This window comes from Ixodes scapularis, unplaced genomic scaffold, assembly GCF_016920785.2.
Source record: "Ixodes scapularis isolate PalLabHiFi unplaced genomic scaffold, ASM1692078v2 PGA_scaffold9__187_contigs__length_104089568, whole genome shotgun sequence".
Lineage (NCBI taxonomy): Eukaryota > Metazoa > Arthropoda > Arachnida > Ixodida > Ixodidae > Ixodes > Ixodes scapularis.
In genome coordinates this window covers 71,288,923-71,308,387 of record NW_024609884.1, presented here as the reverse complement: position 1 = coordinate 71,308,387, position 19,465 = coordinate 71,288,923, and the positions used below count along the sequence as shown (strand labels likewise).

Below are 19,465 nucleotides of genomic sequence, written 5' to 3'. Positions count from 1 at the left end.
GCGTCTACACTGTTTTCTAGAGCGAAAAGCTCGAAACCTTTAAAAGATTCAGTCAGCCCTTTCTCGTGCTGACTTGTCCGTCCATTCTCGGTCGTGGGCTAAAGCAGGCAATTTTTTAGTTGTTCAATGCGTGGCCATGCTTCTTGTTTGTTTTCTTGTGAGCTAGGAGTTTCTCGAAAAATACTTCAAGATATGGCAATTTCACCGTGTCTGCGGCTCTGGGTTATAATTTATATAGTAAAAAAAGTAACTAACTGCCTAAACAGTTAACAGTTACCCAATAAAAAAAAGTAAGTGTTACAGTTACAAGTATTAAAGAGTAACGCATTACACGTAAAAGTTACCAAAAAAAAGTATTTAGTTACCGGTAACGCATTACTAGTAACTAGTTACTGCCCAAGACTGCCTGTGCATGGGGTGCAGCGTGTCATTCATTGTAGGCTCATTGCCGTATCCTGTATATAAAGTGGCAGCGGTGTTTTCCAACGTATACATTCATGCTGTGCAAGGGTGACTCGTACCACTGAGTATGAAACATTCAGTTTGTTTCATTTTGTGGCTTGACAGGAAGAGTGGCAAACATAATACAACCATTAAGTTTAGGTAAATTTTTATTGACCCCTGATGTTTATGATGTTTAAACAAATCACAAGTAAGAACAAGGTGCCTGAAAACAAATGTAGACTACGACTATACAGGGTGTTTCACGAAAAGTGGACAAACTCGATATTGCGAAAACGATGCATTGCAACAAAAAAGACTTGTCGTTTTGTTCCTGGGTCAGGAACCCATTTAGGAAAATTATTATAAAGTATGGGATATTTAAGTTGTTATTTTTTCGTAATTAACTTTTTTAATACTGTGTTTAAGGGCATGCTTTTAATTGGAAAATTGCTGAGCATCATCGAAAAACACTAAATCAATAAATAGCAGAATGATAGAAGGCAGGCACAGCATTTTACGGCTTCCTGAAAAACTGCCAACCCTTGACAATTTTTTTTTTTTTTTTTTTTTTTTTCGGTTTGCATTCGGAGCGCTTTTTGGCCCCGATGGAACCGCGCCCCGTAGAGAAATAGTGCACGTTTTAAGAGCTGCTTCTTTTTTTTTTTTTTTTTTTTTTTTTTTTGCACCGCGCCAAAGCAATAGACCTTATTCAGATTCGTGCGCCATCTGTCGGACGTGGCGCCAACCTTCCTTCCGACGCCATCTTTGAGGCGACTGGCAAAGCGCTGTGGCCGTTTGCGGCGCGTGAAAGCGACGCGCAGCGACCGCACGACTGCTCTGTTCCGCTATTGTATTCAACGAGGAAATAAAATGAAAAAAAAAACGATGTAAAGATTCAGGTCGTATTGTTTTCTTTTCAAGTTAAAGGTATTATAGCCAATGTTTTAATAGCCGTGCTTTCCTGCACTACTCATGCTCCTAAAAAGAGCACCCGCGCGTTAGTGCTGTGTGCTTTTACAAGGCTGTTAAACCTTTTTTTTTTTTTTAACATATGACACTTTCCACAGTGGCATGAAGGGCTCATGATATTTGCATGTAACAACAGCGAGCATCTATTATTTTCTGTGATTTTTTGGGAGCTCGATGTTGGCTAGCATCGTAGCTTCGCTCGCACAGAGGAACGGCGAGGTCAGTCAACGTTACTCAGATACACCGGTTTAAGATTTTTTTTTTTCTTTTTCTCGCTCAAGTAAGTCTGTTACATCCAATTGAAGGCTGATGCAAAAAGAGCTAGGCAACGCAACAACTTCGTTTAGCACATGAATGATAAAGACAACGGTGCTAAAGAGCAAAGGTAAACGCCCGCTTACTTTACGCTGTATCATTATTATTACTCGACTCTCAGATTTCGAGAAACATTTTCAAGATGTGGACGAAAGCATAGAAGCGGGCTCCTTCTTGACTGCTAACCTGGACCTGTTGGCGAGTTTAACAGTCCCGTTTGCTCGCTTCCCAACAGATCGGGTTTGCGCTGGGGGAGAAGCTTTTTTGTTTGGAGCCAATACTGCAAGCAGCTACTTTTATGGGCACTGGTCATATTCCATTGCGAGTAAGCATGAAATTTAACTCTACGTGACCGCGCTCCCAGGAGGAGCTCATTAAAATGTCGCTGACATTTATTAATGCATTTTCTCTCACGGGGCTAAACAGTATATATGTGCCAGTACTGAATTTATTTGTTAGTATTATTCTTATGATTACAAAAGGAAAATGTTCCAACTTTCCGTAAAATCTTTTTTTTTTTTTTTTTGATTTCTCATACGTTATGTTCCGCATACTTGTAGTGCGGCAACTCGCTGGTCATTCCCTTTTACGTTTTTGTGCCTCGCATATGCTTGGGTGAGCATGGTAGTGTAGATCTTCAGCGAAGTTTTTTTTTTTAATTTTTTACCTGCAATAAAAAATACTACTATCGTAAATTCGTGCTGTCTCACACGCACTCCTTATTATGATGTTTTGAGCTACCATTCGATGATCTCCCCAAGCAACTAAATAAAAATTGATGTAATAAATTCTTTTGTCTTTTTTTTGTGTGTGTGTAATCATATCTTCAATATTCCTAAGGTTAAGAAAACGGGGAACCAAGATTAAACGCTCAACGCCGCAATCATAGAACTCTGCAATTCGGGTCTGTACACGCTGGATAAATGCGCACTGGGTGAAGAAGTGCTCGCATTATTTAGACCTGCAGCCGCAAATGCCAAATAAAAACAAACTGCCACACAGTAGCTGACGGCTCTGCTAAATATATCATATAAATCGTCTTTCTGCGAACAGGCATAATCGGCTGATCAGGCAACTTAACGCACGATCCTAAAACAAGTGCGTGAGTCGGCCTGCTATGGTGATAGAATGAAGCTCATTTTTATAAAAAGAAATTCCTAGTGAAATAGCTGGAAACAAACTTGAGCTTAATATACGGAAGTTATTCTCGAGCAACTAACACCATCAATATACTAAAAAAATTAATAAAACGCAGAAACATGCACGAACGCAACGCTGGGAGAGCGGTTCGTATACTGCGGCTGGCTGCGGGGAGGCGAAGCCTCAAAGATGGCACCGAACCTTTGATAGTACCCGTGGCCACCAAGAGATGGCGCTAATAATGAATAAGGTCTATTGAATGAACATGTTTATTCTGTCCCCATACTCTTACCCGACCCTATCAACTATTTTTCGCGAAGACCGCGGGCCGCAGTGGCACGCAGCCCGTGTCGCCGCGGGCCACCTCCCCGTGTTCCGCTGACCCCAGTGACGCCACTGCCCAGACGTCACAAATTGCAGCATTGGTGTTGATCCAGTGTGTTAACCCAAGGGCTTGCGGGCCATAAGCAGGAAGAATTGAATCTTCACTTCGATCGGTGTCGACTCTGGTGTGCTTTGCTCTGTAGAGAAGTTGTCCATCAGCCTATGAGAAAAAAACACGAAGTGGTAGTAATTACAAGGAAATATATTATTGAAGTTACCATGTGATCATGCCAGAAGCAGACTTGAGTGACGCTCTCGCGCCCCACCCCCACCCCTCGCCCCCCATGCCCATCAAAATTATTTAGATTTTTCGAGGCGATTTCTGACATGTTTGCCATCTAAGAAAACTAAAAACTGTGAAATGTCACTAACAGACAAGAATTTTTGGAATACGTGCGACTTCCACGGAGTGCAAGTTGGTCTGCTTCTTGAGCAGGGGTTGCGGTCAAGTCAGAATGCCGAGTTCTGATAGGCTCTGATTGGAAAGATTGTGTACAGACCTCAATGCTAGCTGCCTTGAGGTCTACCCACCATCCTTCCAATCAGAGCTCTGCGTTTGGACGTCACCGGACCCCTGCACAAGACGCAGACAAACTTGCGCTCCACAGAGGAGTGTGAAACCGCATCAAAATGGGTGCGGTTGAGCACATCAGCGCCAAACTTACACTGAAGTCAGTCTCTTTATGAGACTCTCCGCCTCGGCGGGCTCTTCATTCAAGAAGACCTGGTAGCTAGCCCAGCTGCGGATGTAGTTGACGTAGTGGGCCACTGTCTGCACCTTCCTGTCTTCGATGCAGTTCACTCTGAAAGCAAAACAGCCGGCACATCGGGTACCCAAAGATGCCACCAATTATCAAAGACTTTTCGCATTCCTCAAGATTCCCTCACGCAGATCTAACGACCTGTGCCGTCTGGTGACGGTTCTGCCTCGCTCGTTTGAAGGGACACTAACAGGCTATTTATGATCCTCATGGTTTTTACATGTCCATGACACACGAGAGCCCAATTACCCAAAGCACAATTTGCAACTCGAAATTCTTCTTTTTTTTTTTTTCCCCCAAAAATTGTTGATTAGGAATTGGGCGATTTGAGTTGCACTCACTCTCTTCTCCGTGGTCACGTGCCATCTTCTATGGTTTAGACACAACCACCAAAGATAATCAAAGTCGTGGGTCATCGAAGGCAAACACTCAATATTGAAAATAGAAAAGAACTGTGATAACCATTTTTTGTGGCTTCTAAAAAGCTGCAAATATGTTCATTGAAAAAAAAAAAAAAGTAGCACAGCCACGTGACTTGCGGTAACTTTCTGCTCCTCTATATTTCTTCTTCCTTCCCGGTCCAGTTTCGGTTCTGAGCAGTTGCGTTTTTTTACTTTATCAAAAATATATGCGACGCTGTAGCAAAATATTCATTGGGTAGTCTTCTGACACCATTATAGATCGCCTGGCAAGACAAAGTGTTTTGGGGGATGTCGGTGTCCCTTTAAGTGCTTCATCTTCCAATGTTTTGAGTGTTTCAAATTGGAATTTTTTTCCACAAACCCCACAATGTCTTCAATAAATATGTTGTTGCATTTGCTCCTTGTTTTATGCATTCCTTATAAAAAGGGAAATAAGTTTTCCTCGTTTTATGTATTTCTCATAAAAAAAAATACAGAAATAATTCTTCCTAGTTTTATGCATTCTTTATAAAAAAAAAAAAAAGAGAGAAATAATTCTACCTTACATGTAGAGCAAGCTGGACCATCAAGCGCTGTTTCTTAGAGATGGCCACCACTGCATTCGGACGACAGCCAATATGCAGCTTTTAAGTGCTACGTCACTAATCTTTTTTAATCTTTGATTTTGATACATATAAGCAAGCGTATTTGCACTAGGCATAAAGATGGGAGATGTTGTATAAGCAAGGGTAAGGATATCCTCCCAAGACTGCGAGAACAAAGACGTTGAAATATTCTGAAAAGGACAGTTACTGTTCGTCGAATTGGTCAGTTCGAAGCGCAAAAATGTGTTTCTAAAACGCACGACTGGATGTCTGCATGTCCACACTAACATACTTCTCTCCCTTTTTTTTTTCTTGTGTATCAGCCTAAACCATTTTTTGACATGACATGAGTCTCCTCTTACCGGACATGGTCCTCCCAGGGAAGAGGTATTCCCTCGTACAGGTTGTCGGTCACTGTTTTCTTCTCGCCCCAGTACTTAGCCCCAGCACCCATGTTCAGCAACTGTAACGATGCAGGCATCTCAGACTGGAGGTAAGTTGGGAGGAAAGTTGAGTTGAGTTCAATTCATATGCAAATCATAGTTAGGCCTGCCTCTCAGTTGCTCTCTCAGACGCCCGCGACATCAAATTTCTCTGACCCCCCCCCCCCCCCCCCCCCCCCTCCCAAAATCCTGACTCGTAATTCCGCCCCTGCATCCAAGTGACTCTAGGCTCCAAAATGGTTGCCGCCATATTTCCATAAAATTCCCTTCCCAATTTTTTTTAAATATCATTGAACGCCAGACCCTGCCCCATGAGCAGGAGGCGCTCTTGCTCGCTCTGACTGACAGTGGGTAGAGAGACAAAGGCAGCTAGCCCTTGCATCTATACCCACCAGTCTCCAGTCGGAGCTCGGCACTTTGATGTCACCGAACGCTCTCATCTCCTCCTCTACTTCAGTTTCTTTCCGCATACATTGTTTTACTTGAGTCCCTGAAGACCCGTTCACACACTTGCAGCCAAGTAGGACCGACCTAGACAACACCGTTTTTTAAGCCTCTTGCGACGACTCGGGACCTGCTCCGCAGCAGTGCATCGGTCCTACGCCGTCGCAAAAGGCTTGAAAAACGGTCTTGTCGAAGTAGGTCCTACTCTGTTGTAAGCGTGTGAACGGGCCTTTAGAAATTCTGACTGAAAAGAGGCTCACTTACTCCCAAAAACTCCTTTTTTTTTTTATGAGTTGTTTAGTAACATATGCGGTGAGACAAGGCAGCGTTCCCTCACGTCGTGCAGCAGCTTGTCTAGCCTGTCCTGGTCTTCGGCCACGGGCGTCGGCGTGGCATAGGCGTAGACGGCGAGGACACCTCCTGGTACGAGCACCCTTTCCGCCTCTGCATAAAACTTTTCCCTGTCGAACCACAGGAGACTCTGGCTTGCCGTGACAAGCTGCACCGAGCTGTCGGCTTCTGGAAGGCACTCCGCACTGGCCACGCTGTTGGCGGATGCAGGATGTAATCAGAAGTAGAAAAATGGAGAGTCTCGTAGCCTGCACATGGCGACCATTTTTACAAACCATTAAACCGTTCAAATGATTGTCTTCTGCACGCCGCCATCATTGTCTACTGGACTGTTCTGAGCGTGCGCAGTATCTTTTTTGTGCAGAATATCAGACTTTGTGCATGCATCCGCAGGTCAGTGATCCGGTATCTTTCATGTCTTCTGAATGTGAGGGCTTCCTAGACGCTGCGGTGACTTGAAAATAATGTTTATGACCTGTGCTAGAGCACTGCATGGGCCAGAATTTCTAGGCCCAACCCGGCCCGGTAGAGGCGCGCTCTGTCCCGAGCCCTATAGAAAATCTGATTTCTAGGCCCGGCCCGGAAGAGACACTGCCCGGCCCGGGTCCGGCAGAATTTTTAGACAAACTTGAGGCTGGCCCGAGCCCGACAAATTTTTTTAAATATAAGCCTGAGCTCGGCCCGAGCCGAGCTCAGGCCCAACTGAGCCCGAAAATGTTTGCAGCCCGAAAAAGTGTGCAGGCTTTAACCCAAAAACTGTCTAAGCATAAAGCGAGCATATTTGATTTAAATTTCTTTAAAACTTGGACAGAGTTTTTTTGACCTGATAAATATCACGACTTAGACCATACACTTTCGAGAATATGAAAAAATATGCACTTCATAAGTGACTTTGAGAAAAAGAAAAAAAAAGGGGGCAATATTTTATTTATACATTTTTTGGAGATATTGGACTTTTCATTGTTCAATTCGTTTCCCATATAACTTTCCTCTCCACACGTTTTTGTGAAGAAACAATCACGCTAGTGCATCTTCAAAAGGCTGCAAGCATAAAATTATATATGGTACTTAGCTTATCTTTGGTAGCATAGTAAGGGCCCCTACACAAAACGCAAAGTTAAGCTCGCTTTTTTTTTTTTGAAAAGCAGAGGGAAAAGACATTTATGTTGTACCCTGCAACCGGAGTGCCTCGTTTTCTTGACTGCACTTTCCCACTATGCTGGAGGAATCCATATGTTTCCTTTTATCCACATGAAGGATTTCCAAATGCAAAACATCTTTTTTTTTTTTTTTTTCAGCGGCATTGTAGTGTTTTTGCATTTCGCTTGTTTGTTTTCATTGAACCTAAAAGATCAATGAGCACAGTTTTTGTTGTCAACAATTTAGAATTTACGGCACACGACTGCCAAGCCACGGCCCGTAAAATATTTTGTTCAGGCCCGAGCCTGAGAAAATGCGTGCTACCTGGCTCAAGCCCGTGCAGTGCTCTAACCTGTTCTCCTGTCCCGAGCACAGAGACAAGAAACGGGTGCCAACACAGTCATGGAGCGAGAAGTCAGTCAGCCCATGTGGGTGTCTCTACTACGGTTTATTTCTGCTGCAGATGAGAAATTCAGCCAGCGCACTTAGTGCAGTACCACAGCTAGCTTAGGGTCCAACATGCAATGCGCAGTAGTGATAACACGATCGCACGCTGGTACAATGCTCATCCATATCCGTACAACACCGCCTACACTATAAAAAAAGCCCACACGTCTACTTTTCCACACAACACTCACAACTTTCCCGCAAGTTACGGAGGCAGCTTAGCGGATGACGATGCCGAAACATATGTTGCGACCAAAAACCCACCGAGTTGCGACATTAAGCAATGCAAAACGTCACACTTGCATTGCTTAATGTCAACTCAGACTGAATTTTTTGGTCTAAACATATGTTTCGGCCTCAACATTCGCTGAGCTGCCTCCATAAGTTGCGGCGACGCACGGGCTTTTTTTAGAGTGTAGAATAAGGCTGTGCAATGGAATTTTGTTGTCATCACAGTGAGATCTAGTGAAGACACCAATTGGACGCAAGTGTTGCGTCAGCGTTCGGCTGGGCCTCGTTTCCAATTAACGCGTCGAAGGACACTCGGCGTCAGACTCGGGTCCAATGGCCGACTTGGCGCCATCCTACTGTGATGACGTTTTTGGACTGGTGGCCGCGTGAAGCCAAAGGTCGCACTGCAGGACCCAGGGATCCTGATTCCCGGGTTCAATCCCCACACCTGCCCACTTCAATCTGAATGAGCATCGTACCAGTGTGCAGTCACGTATCACTTGTGTGTGGTGCACGCTGAAAATCCCCAGGCTAGCAGTTGTACTGCACTGGCAAAATTTCTCATCTAAAGCTGAGAGACAAGTCGCCTGTCGAGGCTGACTAACTTCCGGCTGTCTAAATACAACACAATTACTTTGTTATGGAGATTAGGATGTTCGTAAGCCTTGATTTCTCAAGTTGGTGTTGATAGAACCCAGAAACCCTGAGCTAACACTCTGCTTGTCTTTCAGTGTTCAAACTATTAGTATTTTACCGGTTCCACCTTTCTCCGATTACCCATCTTTAGTGGAAGCACACACACCTGAAAGTGAGGTTAGTCATCTGGTTGTTGGCCTCAGCCTCCGTGATCTGAGCTTCGGACATGTCATACGCATGTACCACGCTGAAGTGCGGGGCAAGCACTCCGGAACTCTGGCCAGAACCGCAGCCGACATCGACCGCCAGACGGAGGCTTGCCTGTGGAACAAGTTTTGTGTTTGTTGATTAAATTTATCCCGATAATAAAATAAAGCTGTCCTTATTCTTTATTTGCTATAGGAACTTTATCTACGAAGTTCTGTGTTATGCCACAGATCCGAGGTGCTAGCGCATGACTTTGGATATTACGTTCTGCGACAATCGACAGATGAAAATGGGAGGGCGTCTCTCTCCGATGTCTTGCCTCCAGCATGCGGTTAGCTTCAGCAGTGAATTGGCTGCGCGTACATGCTCATGGCTCACGACAACGTTACTGTTAGGTCGGCTACGGAACTGTCCATAGACGCCGCTGAGGTACGAGACAACTTTTCTCCACAGCGTTCAATTTCAGTTAACATATGGCTTTCTGATTGTAAGACTTCAAGAAACAATTCATATTTTTAACGCGACAGCGTTAAGGAGCTCGTGTTGCAGAAAAGTCGACGTCGGTGGCGTTGTGACCGGAAAATACCGATTGGTCGATTAGGTTGTGACGTCACAGCCACATGACCTCGCGCGTGAACCTCGAACAACCGACAAGGCTCACGTCAAATGTGCCGCTACCCGTAAAATGAAAGTGATTATGCTATATAATGCGAATTAAAGGTCGCCGCATGTCTCAAATGATTTCACTCCATAAAGTAATTTGATTGCCTTACAGGAAGGTTTGAAGAATTTAAGGCGGGATTCGAACCCACGACCCTTCGATTGCAAGCCAGACCGGCTACTGACTAGGCTACTCAAGACACGCTTGCACGGCTTGGAAACGAGCGGGAGTTTATGTTTCGCTATCGCGTTCCATCCTTAAAGGGGCTGTGCAACTATGTTTGGACACCGGTTGAATAACTGTGGTAGTTGCTGCCTGTCACGTTGGATTAATGAACTGAAAATAAATTTTGCCTATGTGCATTAGTTCTTTAGAAAAAAAAAGTAAAACAATTGATGTTTTGGGTGCCTGCAAACCACCCTCAACTCTCGCACATTCTTTCGAGTCACGTGCGCAGTGACGCGCAATGGGGAGAGAGAGTATCCGGTTGGGGATCTCTTTTAAAGCCTTCAGCGCGTGCGGCCTCTGCTTGTGATTCACATGGCGACCTTAAAGGTTTGTCTGAGACTCTGAGCGATGAGGGGGCGTGGGGGCGAGAACAAAGGGCTTGCCTTTTTGAAAGGAAGTTTGACTGACGTAGTAGCACAACGAGCTGAGGCTCAAGGGAGGAATAGTTTCTTTCCCCTCGGGCAGATGGCACCACTAAAACTGAAAGTAGCATAACTTTGACAATGACACGAGGTTTTGGACGTACTGTAAAACCCTTAATGTTCACGAGCCCTTAATTTTCGCGAATATCGCGAATTGAAAAATTCGCGAAACTTAAAGGCATGCGAAAATTTCGGTTTTCAAGAATTTCAATGCAGGTATCTGGAATTCGCAAACTTTAGTGGCTGCGATATGTCCTATGTGACCGATTCGCGAAAAATAGGGGCCCCGGAATTAAAGGGTTTTACAGTATTTGCTCATGTTGAAACGACAATATTTACCAAATATGGCATTAGATTGAGCACATAATGGCACATTTTGCCAACCTATTACATTATACCCATTGCGCGTCAGCCTTAGTTCCCGTGGCCGCCACCGCGCAGCTGCGAATTGCGAAATATTCCCATTCTTTTCTTTGCTATTATGCAATGGAATTGCGATATTTCAAAAGAATAAGGTGGTTTTTTCGTTGCTTTTGGTAAGATAAACAATGTAAAAATTTTAAACTAAATTCTTTCTATGTTAATATTGTTGCATTGCCATTTTTCTTAATATTATTAAACAGTTCTGTGTGATAGTCAAGCTTAGCTTGTTTTCATTAATGCGTTCAGTTTTGTTTCTGTACGTCTTAAACTTTGACAGATCATCGCTATCTTTAGATTTGAAATATTTATGGTACAAATGATATTTTATACTAATTCCTTTTCCAACAGATCATGTGAAACCCAAGGTTTTTTTTTAACCTCTTGCCAGGCTTGATGACCTTGTACAGAAATCTTTTAGTCTAAATTTCGTGGAATCTCCAGAAATGTATCATATAGTGCATCTGAATCATTAGTGTATACTGTGCTCCAATTAAGCCAGGGTCAATACTGCTTATATATCATACAAATGACAGTTTTCATACAGATTCGAATGCAAGTCACCGCGAGGATCCGTGCTTCGAATGCCGAATGGCAATGAGTTCAAGCAGAAACTTGGCACATGGCATTCGAACCACCAATATTGCGGTGACTCGTGTTTGGAGACTGTCCTTTGCATGATGTATGAGCAGTGTCGCCTCGGCTTTAGTGGTTTCGATGGAGTTTCTGAATGACTGCAGTCTTTGTGGTGTAATAGTGCATACGCGAAGGGTTCCACATTAATTTTTTAATGCGAAAGCATTAATTGCCTTATGAAGCGAGCCGACGTCATCAGTTTGAATTGCGCCAAACGGCACCTTAAAGGGATGCTGAACCGAAATCTGGATTCCACACAGCACGGTGGCAAAAGCGTGCAACAGGATGCTATGAACATCAAAACATCACTCATACAACGGTATTTTGAACCGATGACCGTATTTTTCAAAAAAAAAAGGAGGCGCATCTGACAGATGTTTACGTCTTGTTTCTTCAAGGAGAGGGAACGGCCTCGTGTCTTCTCCGCCTCGTCGCCTTAAGGGGGCGAAACGAAGAGAGGGGGAAACGAGATATCTTGACGTCACGCACTTCGTCGGCCTCGTTTCAATCTCACCCTTTTTTTTTCCAAAAATACAGCCATCGATTCGAGATACCGCCTTACGAGTAGTATTGTAGGAATTGTAGCGTCACGCCTACAACTCCTGCATTGTTTTCTGAAATCCAAATTTCGGTTCACCATCCCTTTAAATCTTTTCTCCAAGTGAAGTCAGCTCCCAGCTATGAAACCACGCAAAAAGCCTAGACAACGGCACCTAGTTTCCCCAATCCCAAAGGAGCGGAGTAAAGCTGATAGATTTCGCCTTCCATCCCATTGGCTGGCGTGCGTCGACGAGGCCCCCATTGGCCGCTGCGCGCGTCAGTTTCAACGACCGCCGCCTCATAGTGCTGCGTGTCCGCACCGCGAGCGCGCCTGTAACACGAAAGTGTCCAAGGTCAGAGCTGCGGGAGAGCTGGGAGAGCGCACGCACGGTCTACGCAAATACGCCGCAAACGAAACACGGGAGCGGAAGAACGGCACGCATGCTTTCACATTCACAACTCATAAGAAGTGCTTAGGTGTACCTCGAGCCTTTTTCGAGGTCAAGTCGAGGTTGCTAGTAAATGGTCACTAATACAGCCATGTCTCGTCATTATGCACCCCGTTAATATGCATACCCCACCATTTAGACACCATTTTCGGGGACGAACTGGGAAAATATATGAAATTTTGTCTCGTTAATATGGACAACTCACATTATGGACGATTTTTTGGGGGAACGGAGGCGTCCATATTAACAAGACATCGCTGTATTACAGCTAATTACACCTGATGCAGAAATATCTTCCTGGACACAGTTTGTGATAAAGTAACCTAGTAACCAGGCCAGTAACCCTGGTCTTTTATCCTTGTAGCTCCCATAGTAAGATTCAAAGTCAGTTGATTGTACAGCAGAAAATAGCTCATTGCGCATAGTTGATGTTTTTAATAAGTCAATATTAAAATCAACTCTCAAAAAAAGGGTATAGTTATTTTCACTAAGGTAACCAAGCAACCTATAAAGTACAAAAAGCATGCTGCTGAAATTTCCAGATGGAGGTCGGTATTGTACACAAAAAAACATAGTTACCAAAGAGTATTGACATTAAGTCATAAGACTTATTCAGTTCTGCGAAATATGGACTAACAACAATCGAGAGACTGATTAATAAGCATTGAAATGCCTCCCCCCTCTTCACAATTCGTGGTAAAGGAAATCGATTCTAATTAGGCAAAACAAAGTCATTTGAGTCAGAAGTGTACCATGTTTCTGAGAACATGAGAATACTAAAAAGAAAAATGCAAAGTATCAAGAAGTATTTCAACATCGTTGACTTTTTGTAGCATAGAGCGGACATTCATGTGAAAGACAATGCAGATCGCTTTTGATTACTTACGGCATTTATGAATTCTTCAGGTTCAAGGCATATATTAGTCAATGCATAACTTTCTATAAAGATAGAAGAAAAAAAAAAAAGAAACTTATAATGCCCTTTACTTTTGATGAGGTTGTTTCGAGCTTCCCTGGAAAGGCGCCCGTTTTTCTGTTACCTTATCAAGATACTACCAACCTTATATTCTCTCTCTCTCTCTCTCTCTCCCTCCATGACCCAAATAGCAGTTGTGTTGACTCTAAAGCTGTGGTGCCACAAGATCAACAAACTGTTTTCGTTCACCAACGAAACAATACCAGCCTCTTTGGCATCCCAAAAAAAATGTTTTGCAGGACCGCATGTTACCAGCCAGCCACGTTCTTTTGGGGTCAGTTGGTGACTCTTGAGTAGAAAACGAAGGTGTACCTCACATGTACACAAGTAACGTTTGTTATAGGAATGAGACCTTTAGCGCAGCGACATCATGCTATTTTGTGTCATCGTGCTTCACTCTTCACGTGAAAAAGTGTCCTCAGGCTCGAACTCTTGGCTTTGACCAGCTATTTGCCACCATTTTGAATCTCTCGATTTCTGGTTGTATATGCTGTCGGCATCGAGTGATAGAAAGACTAATGTCGCCCTAACTGAGGCACCGTACGCGCCTGCTATGAGCGATCAGTCTCTCTACCAACACTCTACAGTAAAAAAAAAAAAAAAGAAAAAGTTATTGAGTTTTTATTTAACAGCTCCTAGATAGCAAAGCAAGGCTGAATTTTTGGCGTCACCTAGGGAAGGCCGGCGCGGATCAATGATTGGACACGAGTCTCGGCCGAACGCTGACACAGCACTCGTGCCCAATCAGTGTCCCGCGTTAGGCTTCTTTGCGTGATGTCACAAATTCAGCATGACGGCATTTTTATCTAGGAGGTGGGGTCATACTTTGTAAAGAAGTCGATACGTCCTAAGCTATCCTTCGAACAATGGGCTCCACTCAGGGTTCTAAACCTGCATAAATTATACTCTGGGGGCCAAAACTATGGTGCCTGGAAAGCGTCTCCGACTGGCGTGTTTACTGCACCCTTAAAAGTAGTCCCTCGATTTGCGCCTGATGACATCATAGAAATTGCCATGTCGCCCGCCACGATACTGGCGATGTCGCCGCAGCGGTGGTGGATGCGGCAGATGCCTGCTGTTTTGCTGCAGGTCGCTCTCCCGCTTAACAGTCCACGAAACCTCGGCAGCCAGGGGTTGATGGGACCCCGCAATGACAGCGACACTCACAATTGGCCGTATGCCTTTTTAGACACAGGCTAAGTGGAGCAAGCTACCGCCCGTTACAATGGATATAGTCACCAACTTCCATCCATCCATCATATACACCTAGGCCGCTGCCATGTTGCTGATGCTGATGCGGCTGGTGCAACTCTCGCACCCCCTATCAGCTAGAAATCTTTTGCCACTCTCTTGGACTGTGAGAACCCGCTCAGCGCAATTCTCTACTTATGTTTTCCTGTTTTGCATTTGACATTTTCTGGCCTCTCTTGAAAGTTTCCACTTAATTTTTCTGATGCACGCTGCATACCCTTTCTGTGTTATCTTCCACTGGGAGAAATAAGGCTGGTAAGTGCCTGCCATTGAAGCGTTTCTGCTCGACATTCACGGGAAACGAAGGAAGAGAGGGACGTCGAACGGCGTCCCACTCTTCCTTCTGGTCTGTTCTGAACAACTGTTCTCCCCCCTCCCAGAGATAATCTGAGTAGAGTCCTCCTTAGTCATAGCCAAAAATAGTATTTGGACTGGAGTCAGTCGCGCCCGTTCCTTTGCCTTGGTGCTGGTGTGAAAAAAAGTAAGCTCTCCCAAAAACGTGTGCTAAAACGAAGTCGCCTTCGATTCTGTGACTGTCGTCGACTGTGACTGTGTTATTTGAGATCTTTCTCGCATAAATTCTTTTCAGATGACGCTGCATCGTGTGGTATGTGCAACATATTGTTTGAATGTTAACACTTGCTAAATTGTATGTCCGTGTCCTGTCCATCGGTAAACACGTTATGTGTGAGCTCGAAAAATGCACGTCTTTCGTCTATCTTCTGTTGTAAATCATTTTCGACAGCTAAACGCTTTGTCAGTTGACACTCGGCTAATTGAGCGGAGCTATCAAAACTTGTCGTAAAAAAAAAAACACAAATACACAACTAACATTCCAGTCACATTCGTTCTGTCCCGTGTGTACCCAACAAAAAAAGCTTACAGTTTTTTTGTTTTTTTTCAAATGTGGTTCAGTGCTTTTTCAATATCCTTGGGAAAGTACCACTGATCTCTACTACTGGATGACACATCGAGTGCACGGGACTGAGGTCACCGGAAGTAAGCGGCTTGTCCTGGAAGTGAGTGCCCCTTGGCAGGCTTTGCAACCCTTCCGAGTAATTCCAAAAGCGTCGAGTGTGCTGGTTTTTCGCTTGTCACCTCAAGAGAGCCTGCTTGTTGTGTAGTAAGAGTGCATGCAGACCCGAGAAGTATCATGGGAAGCCATTGAATGCAAAGATTTTGAGATTCCAGTTGATCAAGTGTGCATATGTCCAAAGTTCAAATGCCTCATTTTCGAGATTTAATTCGGAGCACGATTATTAAAACCCAGTCAAAGACACCGAAAAGTATGGACCAAAACATAGACTGAATGCACTGGGAAGCCCAGCCATAGAGTTATTATAATGTACGCTAGAGGTTCAACTGGCACTAGTGTGCTGCTGCAAATTGAAGCAGACAGCAACCAGTCCGAAATTGACTTTTGGTAATGCATTTCTATCGGAAAAAGTGGGTGCATTTTCTCTCGGCGCTCGATTATAAGAGCGAATATCACGAATAATTGGTACGTACTAGGCACATTGGAACACTTCTCAGTCATGCAGACGAAATATTTGGTCAGTTACAGAGTTTTTATTTTAAATTCGTTTCATGAAAAACGGTGCTAAAACCGCTTCGTACATGTACGTATGTGCACTGTCAGACACTGTTAGTGCAAACACGGCGTCAGCGCTTTCCTCCAGCATGGGGGATATAGGTGGCAAACGAACAAGGGAAACCTGGAAAACTAAGAGACGACAAGAACTACGCAGTAACACTGGATAAGTAACTCCTTGTGCATGCAGACAATCAAAATAAATTGAAAGCCACGTAATATAGTCCAATTTCTAATCAATAAGTACTGCTTTATTCTTCCTGCTCATGAATATGTGCGAAGATGCTTGTTCTGGGTTCAAACTTCAAATCATCACCCGCACGCTCCAAATCTTTGCAAATAGGGAGAAGCCAGATAACAGGTGCCCGATAAAAACTGCCCGACATAGGGAATAAAAAAAAGACATTTGTAGCCCACATACTTCATTTTTTACGTTTGAATGTTTTTTTTAACCGATCGTAAATATGCGCACGGCGGAGTCATTTTCATATAATGACAGGACGGGCATATTAGCAATATATAAGTGCTACCGGAATGCTAGCGAACATTGAACACCCTCCACATTCCTTTCGATCGTTATTTCGCTTAGAATCATCGCTCCTGTTTACATACCTGCCATGGTACAGAGGTTTGGACCTGAAATACAGCGAAGTTTAACATCGTTCAGTGGTAAAGAAAAATGTTGTAATTAAAACAATTACATTTTCACATTATTAATAAAGGTACATACTATACGGTACAACCGAAATAACAAAAGTTATTCATGTTGTTTTCCGGCGAAGAGACAAAATGCATGCGCGTTTTCCCATAGGAATGCACAAGAGCACCGCAAAAGTACATTGGTTGCTGTCTGCTTCAATTTGCCTCCCGGAAGTCGCATAGACACTAGCGCCAGTTGAACCTCTAGCGTACATTATAATAACTCTATGAGCCCCGCAGACGCCTGACTTCCGGGACAAGCATCATACTTCCGGTGGCTTCACTTGCGTCCTGCTCGGAGAGCGGCTATGCGCCATCCTACAATAGAGATCAGTGGAAAATACATACACAATTAAACACAAAATACAGCGGGAGAAGACGAGAATTTAGCCGCCAGCAGTGTTTAAAACTGCGCCTACGCAGGCTGCACCAACCGAACACGCCGGCTCCGGTGACGTCCCCTTCGGAACCACTTTTGTTGAGTGCTTTTGATGTATGGACCTGAGAGGACGCGTTCCGGGCACCTTTTTAAAACGTAGTCAAGACTGCCACAACTTGAAGGTCTGACGTTCGCACCTTTTCTTTGACGAAGCTGACAATCTGCTCGATGAGAGCGGGAGGCGGAGTGGGCCTGAATTTGAGGTAGATGCCCGCGTGAGCCTTCGTTCTGTACACGTGGCTCATCGTGAAATAGACGGGGCACAGGGGGATGAGGCTGCCGTCGCCACAGGTGCTTCTGCACGGTTGCTGGAATAGATCGCTGTGAACTATGGTCAGTGCGGGATATGGATATGGATTATGGATATGGTGGCTTAACCCTTTGTATCGGGCGATCACAGTTTTAACAAAACTAAATCTAGCCAAAAAAAAAAAAAAAAAAAAACTAAGTTTGATTGCCACTGCTCCCCACCCTTCTCACAGTTTTCCCCCCACCAGTCCTCCAATCTTCGCTTTGCGATTTCAAACACCCCGAGGACGCCGACATCTTCCCGCTGGCCGCGCTGGCCACCATGGTCTCGACAATAATGCACGTCGTCTGCGTCGTCTGCTCCTGCCCTGTCAATGGTGTCGGTCCCAACCTCTTCAGCCCCAGTGCAACCGCATAATCCACCAAATCTAGTGACATTGGCGGTCTCAACTCTCAGGACTCCATTATGACATGTTCGGCTGTCTCCTCCTGCTGGCCGCATAGCTGGCATTTACCGTCCATCCCCGGCGTGTACTTGGACCTCAGGTGAAGTGTCCTCAACACTTCACACTTCACTTCGTGCCTCGCACGCAGCCCACTGCCCCTCGAGTTGTCGACGAATTCCTCGCTCACAATGCTCTTATTCACCGCACCGTAGACGGCGAGGGACGGCCGCGCGCCTACCGCGGTGACCCATCTGGTCGTTTCTGTCTCCTTCACGCGTTTCCGAACCCGTTTGCCGTACCCGGAGATTCGACCTCGTACAGCAGCACCCGTGGCACGTCATATCGCTCCGTGAGCTTGTTCCCTCTCTACCCACCGGGTGTTGATGCTTCGAAGGTGGATGTACTTACGTACTTGAACACCTGCCGAGCCCATCGTTGTTCTGGCAAAGTGCAAAAACGCCGCTCGAAAATTTTGATTAGTGTTGCCAGATAGCCAAACGAAAAACCGCCAAACGGCTGAGAAGTATAGCCCGAATATAGCCAAAGCCGTAAAAAAAAAAAAAAAAAAAAAAAATATATATATATATATATATAGCCAAATTGCCAAGACTAAAAACAATTATTTTTAAGCCTTTTATTCACAATTTTTCACACACATACAAAACACAGTGCATTCACTTTTCCAACCCTCATATGTGCCACATTTCGTGTACATTCTGTCACTTGTGAATTTTTCAAAAATGTTTCAGAAGGATGAAAATTCGTGCAGCAATGACTTTTCCTTCGTAGGCCTTCAGAAACACAAAAAGACAGCTTTATTGTGAAGCACGGGAGATATGATCATACGGTTAAAGGGGCCCTGCAATCATATTTAAGCGCCTACCTTTTTTGCGGTTTCCAAGTCTCTTGGGGTTCGGGCAAGACATCGGGCACGGAGAGAGTATCTAAATATCAGTGCATCATATTTTAACCAGACGACGCAGAAACCTCCTCCGCTGACGGGGGCGACCCGCGGTACCGAAAGCGCGCGACATGTGACGTCTTTGGTCCTGGGCTTACTACTGGTCAGAGCCGCTGAAGGCTTCTTTTTAGTCGAAATACAAAACATAGCGTATTTATTCGAATCTAGGCCGGCCCGATTCTAAGCCGACCCCAAAAAGTCCGAAGCCAGGAAAAAAAAACAAAAAAACTTACCTCGATTGTAGGCCGAACGAAAAGGCGAGGACAGTGCTCACAAAAAGGAGACATTTATTGAACATAAAGATGTTCCACCTTCATGTTCACCGGACCACGAAAAGGCTGCGGTGACGGCCTTTCACCAGACCACGAAAAGGCCGTAGTGACAGCCTTTTCGTGGTCCGGTGAATGCCGTCCTCGTTGCGGTGCACGCAAATGAAGCAAATATCCTCTCCAGTTGTCTCCTACAACGACGGACATTTCTTTCATCCACGCTGAAGTCCTGCCCGGCTTCAACGTCCGACGACAACTCCGCGGCTAAAACAGCTTTTCTTTTAAAAGCGGAATTCTAATGGCACCGCCT

The 19,465-nt window shown here is 44.7% G+C and overlaps 1 protein-coding gene across 2 annotated transcripts; it reads right to left on the bottom strand.

Moving 5' to 3' along the window:
- Nucleotides 1-3,092: 3,092 nt before the first annotated feature.
- LOC8035488 (putative methyltransferase DDB_G0268948) lies at nucleotides 3,093-18,383 on the bottom strand. 2 transcript variants are annotated; one of them, XM_029981332.3, is made up of 6 exons: nucleotides 17,368-17,647; nucleotides 8,878-9,032; nucleotides 6,244-6,451; nucleotides 5,382-5,482; nucleotides 3,918-4,055; nucleotides 3,093-3,412 (listed from the first exon to the last, which is right to left on the bottom strand). In XM_029981332.3, the coding sequence occupies exons 1-6, from the start codon at nucleotides 17,473-17,475 to the stop codon at nucleotides 3,310-3,312; spliced, it is 813 nt and encodes a 270-aa protein (XP_029837192.2). In that variant the 5' UTR covers nucleotides 17,476-17,647; the 3' UTR covers nucleotides 3,093-3,309. The 2 variants fall into 2 exon arrangements, with proteins under 2 accessions (XP_029837192.2, XP_029837200.2); XM_029981340.3 differs by lacking the exon at nucleotides 17,368-17,647 and adding an exon at nucleotides 18,338-18,383 and having other exon boundaries at nucleotides 3,131-3,412.
- Nucleotides 18,384-19,465: the final 1,082 nt, after the last annotated feature.

Bases quoted from the DNA above. Each gene is read 5' to 3' on its own strand.
- LOC8035488 (XM_029981332.3), bottom strand. From the start codon at position 17,475: ATGAGCCACGTGTACAGAACGAAGGCTCACGCGGGCATCTACCTCAAA. The intron at 5,483-6,243 runs GTGAGGGAACGC...GCATCGTTACAG, and splicing joins TAGACAAGCTGCTGCACGAC to TTGCTGAACATGGGTGCTGG. The intron at 3,413-3,917 runs GTAAGTTTGGCG...TTTTTCTCATAG, and splicing joins ATAAAGAGACTGACTTCAGT to GCTGATGGACAACTTCTCTA.